This window comes from Acipenser ruthenus, chromosome 21 (genome assembly GCF_902713425.1).
Source record: "Acipenser ruthenus chromosome 21, fAciRut3.2 maternal haplotype, whole genome shotgun sequence".
Lineage (NCBI taxonomy): Eukaryota > Metazoa > Chordata > Actinopteri > Acipenseriformes > Acipenseridae > Acipenser > Acipenser ruthenus.
In genome coordinates, this window is record NC_081209.1 from 22217666 (window position 1) to 22234013 (window position 16348).

A 16348-nucleotide genomic window follows, 5' to 3' on the forward strand; every position below is an offset into this window, starting at 1 on the left:
TTGAAATGGCGGCGTATAGATATACACTTTTGCAACATAGCATCCTCGGATCATTAACACAATTTAAATGTTCATGTTTAAAATCCCCATCAAACGAAAAATGAAAAAAAAAAAAAAAAGCAATGCAACTAGCCTGTCAGCCTTTGTTGATATAATGTATCGGAAATGATGGGATTTAGTAAGTATATGTGGAGTCATTCTGTGACATGCCCCTTCAGTGGAAAGGCATGTCCGATTTAATATTAATACTGTCATCGGCTTCCCATCTATTCTCTCTGCTATAGACAGCCTTTCCTTTCAGTGCTGTGGGTAATTTCACAGACTGTACAGGAGTTCTCACGAGCGCTGCTTGTGGACAACCGACCCTACACACCCACATCTATCAAGACCGCACATTCACATTTCATAGTTGCACTGTAAATTAGATAGAGGGAGTCTAGTACTGTAGCGTGTCATTCACAGACAATTTACAAAAAAGAAATACAAAATAATAATAATAATAATAAAAAATGGAGTCTGCTCCAGATCCAACAAGCGATCCGGGCAACAGCGCCTCAGAGCCGGCTACCCCGCTCAGGGACACCCCGGTAAACCTGGAGACTCTCCGAAAAGCTGAACATCCAGTCCCCGTTCGAAGGCAGAGCTGCTCGAGTACCAGAGGTAAGGAGCAACTGTTCTGGGCATCTGTCTAATAAAACGAGATGGTGCTGCTGGGAAATGGTAGCTGTAAACTTTTACATACGCAGACGGTATACCATTGGTATGCTTTTTAAAATTGTATTTACAACAGTATGAAGATTATGATTGCACATATTGAAGTCCGCCGAGCTATTGATTGCAAGAGGACAAAACTTTCAAAGTTACAGTGTTTCAATTCAGGCACTTATTGATTGTGTTCAGATCGGTGCAATCAAATTGACAGCTGTAAAGTAACGCACTGCTGTAGTTAGCATACATGTATCCTGCAGGCTTAAATACTTATTAATATTAGAGGTACATTTTACATAACAAAACAGTCGAGAGATGTTTAGGATAGTCGTGAAGTATCCTTATATGTTCAAGTTAAGCTTACTCTAGATGTTTTGTTATTTATCTTTTAAACAAAAGTACTTCCCAAGGCTAAATGGGGTTAAACTTTTGAAAACTGCGGTATCTGTTTTATGGCAGTCGATTTTTTTTTTAAATGTGATAGTACATATGTTGAAAGGTGAAGCAGCCGACTGATTAAGAGTATTAAGTATAATGCATAATTGTCACCATTGCCTCTAGGTTAAATCCACGAAAATGACAACCGATAAACAATGGTCAGTTGGATTTTGTTATCATCTATTTATATAATTCCAGGTGTTAGGATTTACATTTCTGAATATTTCTTACATTTTTGCGGCAGAAATATGGCTGATCATGTGCTGGCTGTGTTTTACAGTATATAGCCACACCCCCTACAGGCAGCCTCTATACACGTAATGCAAGTACAGTGAAAAAAATATACCAAGAAACTTAAAACAACAACGTGGTCAAAATCGCGCATCTACATCTTTAACAGAGACACCTAATAACCGCTCTGTATACTGGCGTTGTACTGTCGCTTTTTTTCCTACACATTCCCCCAGAAGGGTCTTCTAATTACACTCTGATACTGCACATTGGGCTAGATGTAAGCTGGTTATGTAAGAGGTTTAGCCATAAACAGAGGGGCAAGACAATCTTTCACAGTTTACACAGAGTTAATTGCTGCAAATATCGTATCCTATGACGATGATAAATGCATTTGGTAGTGATTTGCTTTTGCAGCACTGTGAATAGTGTTCGTTTCTCGCGTGTTCTTTGCTTGGTTGCTGTAGAAAGTCAACATTGTTATTTCACTTGCTAACTTCGTGGTGGTTCCCAGAAAATGCAGCCAGGGTTATGTAATACATGTATGTGCAGGTGAAGGCATTACATTCCGTAGATTTTAGTTTGATCTCACTGCGTTGATACTCCTAACCTGGTGACCCACATTCTTTTTCCCTTTTCCCTGGGATTAAATTGCAATAAGAAGAGACAGAACAAATATGCTTTCACGTGGTTATGTAACATGTACTGATTGAAAAAAGAACGTTTTTAAATCAGTTTCCTTTAAAATTAGTTATCATTGTCACTCCTATATATATATATATATATATATATATATATATATATATATATATATATATATATATATATATATATATTTTAAATATTATTTATTTATTTCTTAGCAGCCGGCCTTATCCAGGGCGACTTACAATTGTTACACGATATCACATTATTTTTTACATACAATTACCCATTTATACAGTTGGGTTTTTACTGGAGTAATCTAGGTAAAGTACCTTGCTCAAGGGTACAGCAGCAGTGTCCTCCACTTGGGATTGAACCCACGACCCTCCGGTCAAGAGTCCAGAGCCCTAACCACTACTCCACTCCATATTAAAAAACACTGATTTTTTTAATATGTTATTTTGCTTTAAGATGCCACTAACTAGTATGCAAAGTTAAGTAGTCATATTCTAAACATTGCTGGATCTAAATACCATTGTCCTTTAAATAGGACCTTCTCTGATATTTTACATATTTTTAAGACATAAAGTAACCTAAGAGACTCACATGCATTGTTAGTTGTTGCAGTTTTAATTATACCATTGGTGGTATTCCGATCTACCACTGGCAAAGATTAAATAATGAATCTGATAAACCACACTTTGCATTTCTGGCATATGTGAATTTCCTGCAGGACATTGGTAGAAAATATGTGTGATATATTACAAATGTTGGCATATTACAAATAAGGGTGTATGCTTAGTTAGCTTTTTTATTTATTTATTGTAACCCTGTTCATGTATGATTCAAGAACATTTTACATTGTGCTTATTTCCATGTCTGTACATGCAATCATTTCTTATAATTAAATGGGATTAGTTTGTTGTGTTTTTCAGAGTCAAGGCTGGTAGCTTTACTTGTTATTCCATCGATACCACTGCTAGGCAGCTGATTGTATCCGTAGGTACACTTTATAAGCTGTACCAAGCAGCACCAAAAAATATGGTTCTTTACATTGTGATCTGTAATTATTCATTTTATGCTTCCCTAAGCCTGGAAATAAATGATAACAAGATGTAGATATGTGTCAAAAATGCCTCACCAAAATGATACCCAAAAGATTATTGAATGAAGTAACTGGAGATGCAGCCAGACGCTTCTTGTAACATTTTTTGGAGATTCTGCGCATACCTTTGTGAGAGGGGGTGCCAGGAATTCTTTTTTTCTGGGGCTTTGCCTTTTTTGTCCTCTGCTTCATTGCCCCAGGTGGGTGAATACCAAATATAGATTCTCATCTGGTTGATATTTTGCATTGATGGTGTTTCTGCATCACTGTGTGTGTGTGTGTGTGTGTGTGTGTGTGTGTGTTTGAGAATTGGTCATGATGGAACCCTTTATCCTGTTAACAGCATTGTTCTATAGCAAGAACTCATGTCTGTGACTTTTGACAGCTCTACAATCAGCCCCAAAGTTGTCTGTCTCTTAGCTGTGATGTAACTGCAAAGGGTGTTATTACGTTGGTTTGCCCTGTTGTTATTGTGGTGGTTTCTAAGGTGCAAAGCGTTGAAAGTCAAGCTTCATTGGCACTGATTGCACTGATTGAATTGTTGGTGTAGGAAGTATTGTTTATTTAATTTATTAAATGGTTTAAGAGTAAGTAACAGGGTTCTGATAAATCTAGCATTCCATGTGCTGACGTGTTGCTACAACTGTTTAAATAACGTACCTGTACATTTTCTTTTCACTGTTAAAATCCTGACAGCTTTTTACACTTATAACTTTAAAGTATGCTCAAAGCTCTTTTCAAGCTTAAATGCAGGAACCACATGCAACCGAGTTGTAATTGGTGGTTAACGACAAAACACTGACAGGTATTTGTTAGAACTGAATCAACGGTGAGCTATTCTGACTTTGCTGGCTTGACATGCTCCACTGTAATGTTATTTAATAAAAGGCTTACTTCAGCACATGACGCAGGGGAGCCGAGTTTCGAAGGCAAGCAAAGTCTGTGGAAGTCATTAGTGAGAAAAAGAAAGGGTATTATTTTCATATTGCAGCGTCTTCCAGTTCTCGAGACGTGAGTTCTGAAACAAATCAATATTAATGCTTATCTTATGTAAGTAGATGCCCTCTACAGGGACCGAGGAAGAATCTTGCAATTACTGGCTTAGCTGAGCAGCTGCACACTTGGTCAGGGCTGCTGTACCCTGTTTATGCTAATTTCCTTACCTGTGCATGTACAGCTATGTGGTGATGGATTTTGTAAATGATTTACATTTGCAAAGCTCCTACATGTATCGAATAGACCAGAGTCCTGAACACAATATTTTCTCCTGTTTGTGTATCGAATTGTTATACCAATGTTTAATTTGACTGTTCCTGCTGTGTATTGAAATCCTTACATTCTAGTGTGATTTACAACGCTGACCACAAGCTGCTATAATTAACACTAAATACAAAACTATTTAGAATCCAAGGTAAATAATAACACCAGAAAGGGGGAATTATAATGCCAGAGTTGTGTTTTGCCTAACCCTAGTGGGGGAAAAAAGACATCATCATTGTAACAGATTGGTGGACAGGCCCCTAGACATTTGCCATTAGTGTTTGGGGCCTGGATTAAATCAAAATTATGGTGCTACATTCACTTTATATTACGTATTAGGACAGGATTTGAAGGTTAGTGCATACATACTGTCCCATTACTATTTGGAAAGTAGTACAGTACGTTTTTAATTTTAAAAATGAGTACTGTATCTTTAAGACCCTTTTTTCATATGAGCACTCAACCTAGGGAAAGAGAGGTCCCTTTCAAACTTATTATTGTTGGCAGAGCTGCCTTTCTGAAAACCACACAGCAGTCTCTGCCATTATTGACAACTTAAGCAGACTTTTACCACCACAAGCTCTATTTACTAGGACCTCGGTGGGTCTCAAATGTGGACATGTTTATGCTGCAGTGACAGAAGATGGATGGGGGGAGCTGAGACCTCAAAACAAGGTTTTGCACAAAGCCTCTGAAAACCTAGAGCTGGCACAGTGTACTTGCAAGTCTTTTCACCGGTAATGTAGTTGACTGTGACATTCTCAAATACCAGGGATTATGTTCTCTACAGAAACTGGAGAGGACAGGCTGCAGTCACCTGGAAGATTGGAACTGCAGGTCTTGGAGGGAAATTACCATCCTAAAGGGAAATTACCTCCGTGCTTGTTGCCTCGTCCTGTAGCACTTAATGCCCTATTCATGACAATTACTTTAGGTGCTTCTGTAGTTGTACTTTGCCTCAAGAAGATGTGCGTACAGCATCAGGTGGTATGTTCGTTTATAATCAAATTGCATATTAGTTTGATCCATTCATGTGAAAATAACACTTGCATTGTGGGAGATCAGGTAGGATATTATATAGTGTGTTCACTTGGAATACATACTTAAATAGGTTATTAATAGTTCGTCCCTAGTAGATAGAATCTGACTGCACTCAATGCTTATGCAAATTCATTCAAAGAGCCAGGGGGCAGCATGAGTACTGCAGCTATAGTATACCACAGGATGATGCCCTGGAGAAATCATGAAAAGGAGTTACAGGGTATCAAGTATCCTTACCCATCTACAGATCTCTGGCAAAGACTCCGCTTATAGTGGTCTGGATGGTGACACCTTTCAACAAGAAACTGAGCAGAGACCCATCAGATCCCTGTCACAGGGGGAAACCATTTAACCATGTTGTTCCCTGTAGGTTTGGGTTGATCAGCAGTGAGAAGGACACCTGACAAATGACACAGCTGCACACCATGTGCATGTGTGTTTAAAATGCCTTTTGGAATATGGTGATGCCAAAGCTACATCCTGGTAACAAAGGGGTGGGGACATCGTATGCACAGAACACTTCTTTTCATCTCTTAACATAAACACAGTATCTCACTTCCATATTGCCCCTGTGGCATGTACTGTACTTTTTGCTTCTTCAGCCGATTTAGTTTGTTGTGTAGCATGATGGAAGTGATGTGGCTTTTGTGCCCTTTCTGTGCACCTTTGGAGAAAATACTAGAAGTTCTGCAATATGTGTTTTTCCTATTGCTGTGCATTGCACACAAGTATTACAGACATTCACAAACCACACATGTTAACTACACAACTCCATCGTTACTGTGGATTCCACGCACTGTGCATCATTCCGCTGCGTATTTCACAGCCAAGTTGTGGCCTCAGGTCTATGTGCGACTGTCAGATTAGGCCCTGTGGTAGCCCGTTTGGATCTGCTTCGAATGCACAGCTTTTTTGAACAGAAGCTCTGCACGGAGAGGTTCTGCGGTGGGACTGCTTTTTATTTCATCTCGTTCCGTTGGGGGTTTCCAGCTTTATTTGGAGGGATTTTTTTTTCTGTCATTCACATCTGCTGTTTATTGGACCCCTACTAGTCCAAGTGTAGATAGGTTAAAGATCAACCTTTTGAGGGTTTATCAGTGGCCTTAGCCTACCTGTTTAATGCAATAGCTGTGGGGTGATTTAGATTTTTAGTTTCTGAAACTTAATTGCTGTCATATCTAATTGTGGCATATTTCCAACTCACTAAGTGATTGCTCCTAATGTTCTAGTCCTCCTGTGCAATTGTTTTTCTTGAAATGAGGCAAATATTGTGTTCGCCAGACATTATTGTGCCAAAAAAAAACCTTGTGAAATAAGCCACTAAATTTGAACTGCAATGTATTAACTGACAGTTGTAATAAATGTAAAAAAAAACAACACATCCTTATGTACGGCATATCTCTCTTTGTTTCGTATGGTAAAGAGGAGCCTTTCTTATGAGGTATTTCACTGCGTGCAATATGTGAAAGAATAATTGAATATTCATCTGAATTTAAGAATTTAAAAATGAAAAGCAGTTTTACTTGTGCTGTCTGTTGTTTATAATTCATACACTCATACATATCTCTGTAAAAAAAAAAAAAAAAAAAACATTAAATAAAATGAAAACGCTTCACAGGCACAGAACAGCTATAAAACTGATTCGCCGCTGCTAAACCAACCTATGTGACATATGTTCACACTGCAGGAACACATCCTAGTAAGGAACCAAGCGGCACAGGTTAGTGCAGTAGTGGGGAACACATTTTTGAGTGAAGCTTCCTGGCAGACGAGAATTTGAATAATAAACACAATCAAAGACGTGATCTGAGCTTAGTGAAAAAAATCAATTGGAACACATAGGGACTAAAACTACTATGCGAAGATTTCAAAGCATAAAAATGGTACAAAGAAATCCAAACCTGGGGTGATTAACATGGCATTTAAACCTCTCTTACCTCTCATTAGCATTTAACATGTTTTCTCCATACTATCACTTCCATTAGGGTCCTACCTACAGTATCCAGAGTGTGGCGGTAAGATAAATTGGCTTCACCTTATTCAATGTGGATACAACATTTTGAAAAGCAAAGTAATACTAGTCTTGTTGTAGTGCCAGTGGGGGCTGTGTGGTCCAGTGGTTAAAGAAAAGGGCTTGTAACTAGGAGGTCCCCGGTTCAAATCCCACCTCAGCCACTGCCTCATTGTGTGACCCTGAGCAAGTCACTTAACCTCCTTGTGCTCCGTCTTTCGGGTGAGATGTAATTGTAAGTGACTCTGCAGCTGATGCATAGTTCACACACCCTAGTCTCTGTAAGTTGCCTTGGATAAAGGCGTCTGCTAAATAAACAAATAATAATAATAGGGTGACATTTAAAATGTTTGGTTATTAGCCTTATAATGCCAGAAAAGTTGACATTTAAAAGACAGCATTGAGAACCTTAGCATTTGCTTGACTGTGCTTAGACCATAATTCATTTTTAACATTGTGGGCATCAAAAGAAAAGTGGTTAAGGCTCTGGGCTCCTGACCGGAGGGTCGTGGGTTCAGTCCCTAGTGGGGGACACTGCTGCTGTACCCTTGAGCAAGGTACTTTACCTAGATTGCTCCAGTAAAAACCCAACTGTATAAATGGGTAATTGTATGTAAAAAATAATGTAACTGTATGTAAAAATAATGTGATATCTTGTAACAACTGTAAGTCACCCTGGGTGAGGGCGTCTGCTAAGAAATAAACAATAATAATAATAATAATAATCAATGTACTGGCACTGGCCTGCGGTGGCTCACTGAGGACATGAACCAAAAAAAAAAAAAAAAAAAAAAAAATTAAGGTCATGTTGCGATCACAAGATAAATGATCTCAGCACCAAGACATAACACTTTATGTATTTATTTATTTATTTGTCCTTACCCTTAGTGAGCCACCAGACTGACCTTTTTTATTCTGGGTTAAATAGTTTTGGAGATTGTGAACCCACTGCTTTAAAAGCACTGCATTAAACATATTACCCCCCCCCCCCCCCAAAAAAAAAACAAAACACAACCACCCACCATCAAGTCCATAAAGTCCCATCTTGAGGATGGGTTGTTCCTTCCGGTGCTTCAGGGCAGGGACAGCGACCCGGCGACAAGGAACCCAAACAGGGTGACAGGGGTGACAGGTGTGCAGGCCGGAGAGTTGTCGGGAGCAGCAGCAGGCAGAGGCTTGAGGCTTGACCACAGTGCAGCGATGTCTGAGCTGCCAGGGGGAGCCCAAGCGACATTTGCCGATCGTGCCACGACGTCTGGGGCTTCAGGGTGAGCGGAGCAGGGGACCTGGTGGTGCTCTGAACTGATCTCTAGGCCCAGGTGTCGTCCATCCATCAGCAGTCCAAAGCACCTTTGACCATTGTTCCATAGTCCAATTTCTGTGTTCTTGTGCATATTTTAGCCTTTTAGTCTTTTTCCTCTTCCTTAACAGAGGTATTCTTACTGCAACACGTCCTTTCAGTCCTGATTTCAAGAGTGACCTTCGTACTGTTGATTTGATGGACAACGACACCTGTGCCTTCTGCCAGTTATGTTGTCAATTCAAAGCTTGTCTTCTTTCTGTTCCTTAAGGGTATGTCAATTACAGATGACGTTTTTCTGTACTTGTTGATTATGCTTTGGATACCACACCTTGAAAATCGAGTGATGCGAGCTATTTCCTTCTGTATGCAAGTCAAGGTTGTTATAATAGTAGAAAACACTAGTGGAGGCTTTGAGTAAATTGTTGATGCTCATAATGCATCAGAGTAGAAAAATGCAACATGTCTAAGACTTTTGCACAGCAGTGTATGTGTATATGTATGTGTGTATATATATATATATTGTAAAACGATTCGCACCCACTCGGGTTCGTTGCCCCTTTAAGAATCGACCCGACACACAGAAATGGATTTTTCTAAGCGCGTTTGCGCAATTTTTTAATAAACAAAAAACAAACAAAATACACAAAATCAAAATAACACCTAGCTCTTCTGGAGCACTAACTCGACTTACAGGAAACACCCTGACTAACGCGGGACAGCTAAGCTGTTTACCCGTCTTCACAAACACACTGGTTTAAACAGCACTTACTTTCTTCTCTTCCTTTGGCTACTCGGAGACAGCGCACCTACTGCCTCCCTCCACTCAGCAGCCTCGAGCAGACTGCCTGCTCTCTTTTTAAACCCCTAATAAAGCCCAGGTGTGGATAATCATTAATAATCAAACAATTAAACAATTAACAAAACAATAAGCAAATCAATTAAACAAAAAGGTGCATTCCCACAAGTTTTTCTTTGCAGGGAGGTTTTAACCCCCTCCCTGCCGACTCTCACAACCCGCTATCTTACAATATATATATATTATGTATGTGTGTATATGTATATGTATATATATATATATATATATATATATATATATATATATATATATATATATATATATATATATATATATATATATAATAAAATAGGTTATCTCAGTGCCATGTTGTACGAATCGATTTCTCCTTTTAGGCAAACACTGGAAGTTTTAACCAGAGGGGATCTTTATTTATTTATTTATTTATGTATTTATTTATTTGCCAAAATTCACAAGAGGCACATATGGCTGGCAAGCATGTCTCAAATTTGAGACAGAATCCACATTTGATCTTAAATCTCCAGAGGTAAAAATCAGGGCTTAGATCTTTGCAATCCATGTCCCATTTGCAGAAGTTTACTAAATGAAACTGTGATGCAAAATACTTTCAGACTTGTTATATTGCATGGATGTTGATTATCTTGGCGAGAGCCGAGTTCAAATCAGCATGAAGTTTTAACATCTACTCTCATGTAATGGAAATCAAGACATATACAGGTATAATACTCAAATTATTAATGCTGTTCCTTTTTTATTATCTGCAAACTAAATACCCTTTGGGATCCCATAAAACACTTAACAACCCTGCTCAATGTAACAATGTGTATTTTACACCTGCACAAGACTTAACTCTATTTGTAAAAGAGGGTTTAATATACAATACAGCTATGCAGAAATTGATAACTGTATGTTTTAACTTTGCATTTCACTCCTCAGACAAGCTTAACATGTGGTAACCTTTCTCATCTAGTAAGAGCTGGTGTTTTTATAAGTGCTAAAGCCACAGTATCATAGTGGTATGCTGAGACCATTACACCCAGGAGCCCCCTTGTACCATTCATTTATCTAATGCAGTGGTTATGTAGTTTTAGTTGTTTTAAGATCAGTTCGTACAGCCAGATTTCAAACATGGCCAGGGTTAATTCCAGAATTTAAAAACCCTTACTTCAGAGTCTCAATATCATACTCAATTTTACTGCACACTACATAATTAATTTCTGTCTACTATTCAAAGGAAAAGGGACCAGGTAGTCCAATAAATTATGTTTTTATGATCTTCACAATGATTTTCTTCCAGCAACCTACTTAATAAAGCACTAAGTATAACCGTTTTGAATGTATAAAGCACACATTAAAAATCACCCTTCTTATAATGTAATTAGTTATGAGAGAGCTGCTTTTGAAACTGACAATACAATGCAGTGAAAAAATCCCCAGTTGCACCAGATTTTTCACCTTCCATGCACATCTTTATGTTATTAGTGCATTGGGTGTTTTCTCTTAGATTACATTAATCATTTTGTGTGGTGTGATTGTAAAAAACTTTACCACAGCACTGAAAAGTTTTAACTCTACAAACAAAAAATAAATACAGTAAAACAGAATTGTAATTTCTACCACTCGGCTTACATTGGAGTAAAAACTATTTATCAAAGTTAATCTACAATCAGCAGTCCCTAGTCCACGCCTGGCCCGCAGTGGGGATTAGATTGCATTGTAGTCTTTAATAGAAGTCAGCACAGATAAATTAGATTAAAGAAATTGTGTCCCATACAAGAAGCTAACAAGATTTATTACTTATCACTAATTTAGTATGTTTTGATGGACTACAAAGCATATTTGTTTAAATTTACTTAGCAAAAAGCACCTAATGAGGACTTGTCTATGGATACTAGACTGACTTTGGTCGCTCTGCAGCCCTAAACAGTGCATCAAGTAGTGATGGTCTTTCAGCATTTGTTGATATGGAAATAGTGTTTACCCTGGACCAGATCACAAAATGAAGTTGGAAGTGGTATTACCCACCCTTTTACAGTCAGAGCAAGAAATACACAATAGCTTGAGTACAGAATCATGAAAGAGCAGTCTGAAACTAGACCATGTCCTTGTTTTGTTCTTATCCTCCCTCCTCGTCACCCTCCCTTTAAACTATCAGGTGTTTTTTGGTTGAGGAGATAGTTACAGCCTGAATCCCTGTAGGTAAAAGTCATTTCAGTCCAGTCTCACAGGAACAGACAGGGATCGATTTCTGTAATGTTTGGAGTGAATTTTATGCCACCATCCGTGTGTGGACACCCAGGAGTTTTACATTTCTTCTTAGAAAAGAAGCACATCTGATCATAAGCCACATCTAACTGGGTTGCTGACGATATTACAGCCACTCTTGCACGCATATTTATTTCAAGGAGCTTTCAAAGTGCTGCCGTTGATTTGAACAGCAAGCCCTCCGCACTTTCTAAATTTCAACTTTTCGAAAAACATTTGAGGAAAAAAAAGTCTTGCCTTGAATCTTGGAAGTTACAAAGATGCTAATTAAATTGAATTTGATCTTTGTTTGGTTTTTGGCTTAAGACTTTGTTTGATAGTGCTTACAGAGAGTAAAATCTGTTGCATTTTAGGCAGTTTAAAAAAAAATGTTTTAGGCAATTGTTCGGATTGAGCTATGTGTAGTTTTCACAGTACGGTGGTGGATTGGAAATGTGATGTTTTTCACCTATTTTCCCCAACCTAGTTGTGATACTGCCACTGCTGGGGTGACATCCTTACATCTGTACTTATCTAGAGAATCACTTTATACTGAAACTTGGTTAGGACATTCCTTAATCTGGGATTTCAGGGAGATGGCTGTCCATCTGTATGTACATACATGTTTTAACACTTTGGCGTGTTTGGCCTGTCTGGAACAAATAATTCCAAAATTAGAATCCCAGTTACATGATTATTGTACTTCTTCCCAATGTGTAGTAATCTAAGAGTGTAATGGAAAGTAAAAAAATAAGCTGTCAATTGCAGTTAGTCTGTACTCATATTTTTATTGCCTTTCTTAAGTGCTAGCTCCTCCTCAATGCTTGTGTACACCCTGCTAAAGTGATGTTTTCACATGACTGTTAGTTGCTGGTCCAAGATAGCACGCTGGGTAAAAAAAAAAAAAAAAAGGTGAGGTTCAGATTAACAGGCCTGGCTTTTAAACAAACAACAAGAGAAAATAGATTTTCCCCCATTGTAATGGCCAAAGAAGTTTACCAAATGTTGTATCTTTAGGAAGAACGTAGGCCCTACATGCTCAAACAATGTGAATTCATAAAACAATCCAATTAAAAATCTCCAGTTTAAAACACCTCAATGTATGGTGTTTGCCTTAAACGCTTTTAAATGTGGACAAATCAAAAAGATAACCCTGGGTATAAGCTGAGTTTGAATGACCTCAATGCGGAATGTTATACCATGGTTAGCATTACACAAGGGGTAGAGTCTGCGTTTCACATTGCATTGATCCAGACACAGTGACACAGAATGCGACTGAACTGAATAGAATCTACTGATTACGTGTGCCTTTCAAATTGCCTTATAAACTAATAACTACTTTATTAATCATAAAGCAAGCTCTTCTTACCCAGAGCCTCCCTTTCAGCAGCATTTGCATTTGTATAACATTAACAAAGTTACTGCTTTTCATTTTAGACACTGGGCTTTGTGCAGCTCTTCTTCAGCTTTCAAAAATGAGTTCTTAATATTAATAATCATTTAAAAAAAAACACCTTCCTTTTATTCCAGATGTATTCATTACAGCTCAACGGAATTTCAAAGCATTAGATGATAATTACTCCAGTAATAAAAGTTAATAATTAATTGAAAAGGTGAGCAGTTTTTCTATTGAATACAGCATGTACTGCTAAATACAATACTTATCATATTACCAAATAAGAAACAGCACAGCAATGCTTCATTGTTCATATGAATGTACTTGGGCACCAATTATGAGAAACTCTTAGCAGTTCTTAGCAACCATAGAACTGAAACTGCTGGCCGTGGATAATATACTAAGAGAAAATTTTAAACCAAAAAAAATATACAGCTAGCCGAAAAGGAAATACACCATGTGTATTCAATAACAAAACTAACATGTGGTTTTAAAATAAATAAATCATTCAAAACAGAGACTTACTATACTATATTTCTCTGGATAGTCATTACTGAATTAGTCATAGACTTTTTTTGGTTCAGTTTTCAAACCTTTAATAAAATACTCAAGTACTCTGTTCCCTTACATGATGATGTTTTACTTTTTTCCAACACTATGTAAGATAGTGTGTCTTTCTCAAGGCCTTTATTTAATCGCTGTTGAATAGTATTGAACCTGCAACTCTTTGCTCTAGAGACAATTGCTCAAACCAGCTTAAAGAGCTTCAAGTCCCCTGCTGATCTGACAGTGGCATATCATATGTTGTTTGTCACAAGTATTTCTGCAGCCAAACTTTCTGTGGATGACTACTGCTGTTTATTTTTCTGTTCACTTGTACCACTACTGTAAGTAAATAATGTTGCATGCTATGATCAAATCTGGTATCCGGCTGTATCGTAAATTAAGTTTATTCAGTTACAGGCTTCTAGGTGATGCACATTTGTTTCCACTTTCAAGGTGTATGAATCTGTTCTACACTACATTGTTTTGACTGGGAACAGGACCAGAGTTACAATGCAAATACAAATTGCAATGAAAAAAATATCACCCCTTAAAAATGACTATGAGCAGTAATAACAAGTCAGACTGGCTTAACCATTAATACACTTGACTTGTATTTGAACTAGCCCTTTATCTACTAAGGGAAAGAAGCAGGTGTTTTGAAATGAAAGCCCAGTAGGCCTCCTATGCAGCCTGGCACTGTTTACATGTACCTCTCGTTAATTCATTTCAAGTCAGTGTTTTGCTGGCTATCAGCCTTTCTCCACGTATTGCTGAGTTTGCATTTCATAAGACTGATTTGCGGTAGTTTTGCTTGTATTGTGGAAAGCTACATTCAGAGAATAGGAATTTCCTCTGTCAAAAGCTTGCCGTCGCCAATGGGTTTCACAACAAAACGACATAGGCACTTGTTTTTAAGACTGTTTTAAACAAAATATTTGAATTGAAGAATTCCAACAGACTATGTATGTGTGTGTATATATATTTATCAATGTATATATTTTTTTTGATGAATTTATAAGGAACTTTCACTTTATTTAACCCTTTGTAAATGTAAATTATGTACTATATAGAAGCAAAATGCAGCACTGGCAAAGATTTTGGGGGCATATTTTTAAAGTGTCTCTTTAATTAACTCCTATTTTTTAAAGGAGACAAAAAACTATTGGCTTTACAAAAGTAGTATAAAACAGCAGTTATGTAATTGGAGTTAGCATAAGTACTTTCAAGTTTCTCGGTTTTGTACATTACTGTTGAATTTTAAAAAAAAGGTGTTATATGCTTTGACATTATGTCCCTTTGTATTCTATTAATCATTGATGAACTAAATTATATACTTACATGCAAGTTTTAGCCATGGAGGCAATCATACTGGCAACCCATGAACCTGACATGTTGGCCCACAATTACTAGCAGTAGTTTATTGCATTTTTTTCAACAACCTGCTGTCTAGATCCCAGTGGGAGCTTGCTTTTCTGCAGCAATTTCTAAGGAAGATTCATCTCCAGGAATTGATAAAAGCCATCACAGTGGTTATAGTGCCTTTTGTCACCGGTTGTCAGTAAACGATGTTGTTATGGAGTGGGTTTCTAAATACTTTACTTGTGATGCCATTGCAGTCTTGCTTTTTCAGATTATGCAGCGAAAGCCCTTTCTTGTTCGTTCCTGACACATGATTGACTGATCTTTCCCACTGGCGGGCTTCTTTGGTAGATTTCCATCATCTGTGGTCTCACACGAGTCGCACAATGTACGGATGGAGACTACGGGGGAAGAAACATTGTTTCAAAAGAAAAAGTAACGGCAAATTGGGTTTTTAATTGTGAAAGAGTATTCATTGTGTCATTTCATATTAAGAGACTGCCGGTTGTGAAGCTCATTAATTGCTGCTAGCTCAAACAGCAATGTTTAGGCTGCCTTACCTGGCTCCGCGCCATGGTATGCACTGAAAGAGCCACTTCATCTTAGTCAGGGACAGGTGGACATTTCTGCACAGTTCTAATTGGACAAAGTGCCTTTCAAACTCCTAGCCATCACTCAAGGATCAGATTAGCAGGCAGCAGACACATCAATACAGGAATTTTTTTTCATTGTGGCCTTGTGCTAGTGTGCATGAGTAGGGCTCTGGTCATCGAACAGATCTACTTATCCACTTACATCTGTCGCCAAAAAAAAGGTGCAGACAGGGATTTGTATAATTAATAAAACTTCCTGGATGCAGTATTAAATGAATTTGTTGTGAATATAGTAATTTAGTAGAACGGCCAGTTCAATACATTAGAGGGCAGTAAGGCCACTAAACTTAAGTCAAGGCCAAAGTGTATGATACTGTATAATTTTGCTTAGGATTCATATATATAGCTAATTATTTGCCACATAAAGAAACAACACAGTTTAACCTAATAATAACTATTAATTTATTCAGAAAATGCTGTTTTTTTATTGTCAACCAGCAGCCTACAGCTGTGACCAAATGTTTTGCATCGCCTCTAATTTTAAATTGAGACAATTAAACAACAACAATAAAAAAAACCCACCTATATGAACATAATTTAGATATTTTATTTAACATCATGTAATCAAAGAAATTACAAAATTATATTGCA

The 16348-nt window shown here is 37.7% G+C and overlaps 1 protein-coding gene across 1 annotated transcript in view; it reads left to right on the forward strand.

Moving 5' to 3' along the window:
• Nucleotides 1-289: 289 nt before the first annotated feature.
• Nucleotides 290-16348, forward strand: part of LOC117427871 (nuclear receptor ROR-alpha A) — a 243077-nt gene continuing 227018 nt past the window's right edge. Inside the window, exon 1 of the mRNA XM_058995057.1 lies at nucleotides 290-660. Within this exon, the coding sequence (XP_058851040.1) occupies nucleotides 510-660 (151 nt within the window). The 5' untranslated portion in view covers nucleotides 290-509. The remainder of the gene's footprint in view (nucleotides 661-16348) is intronic.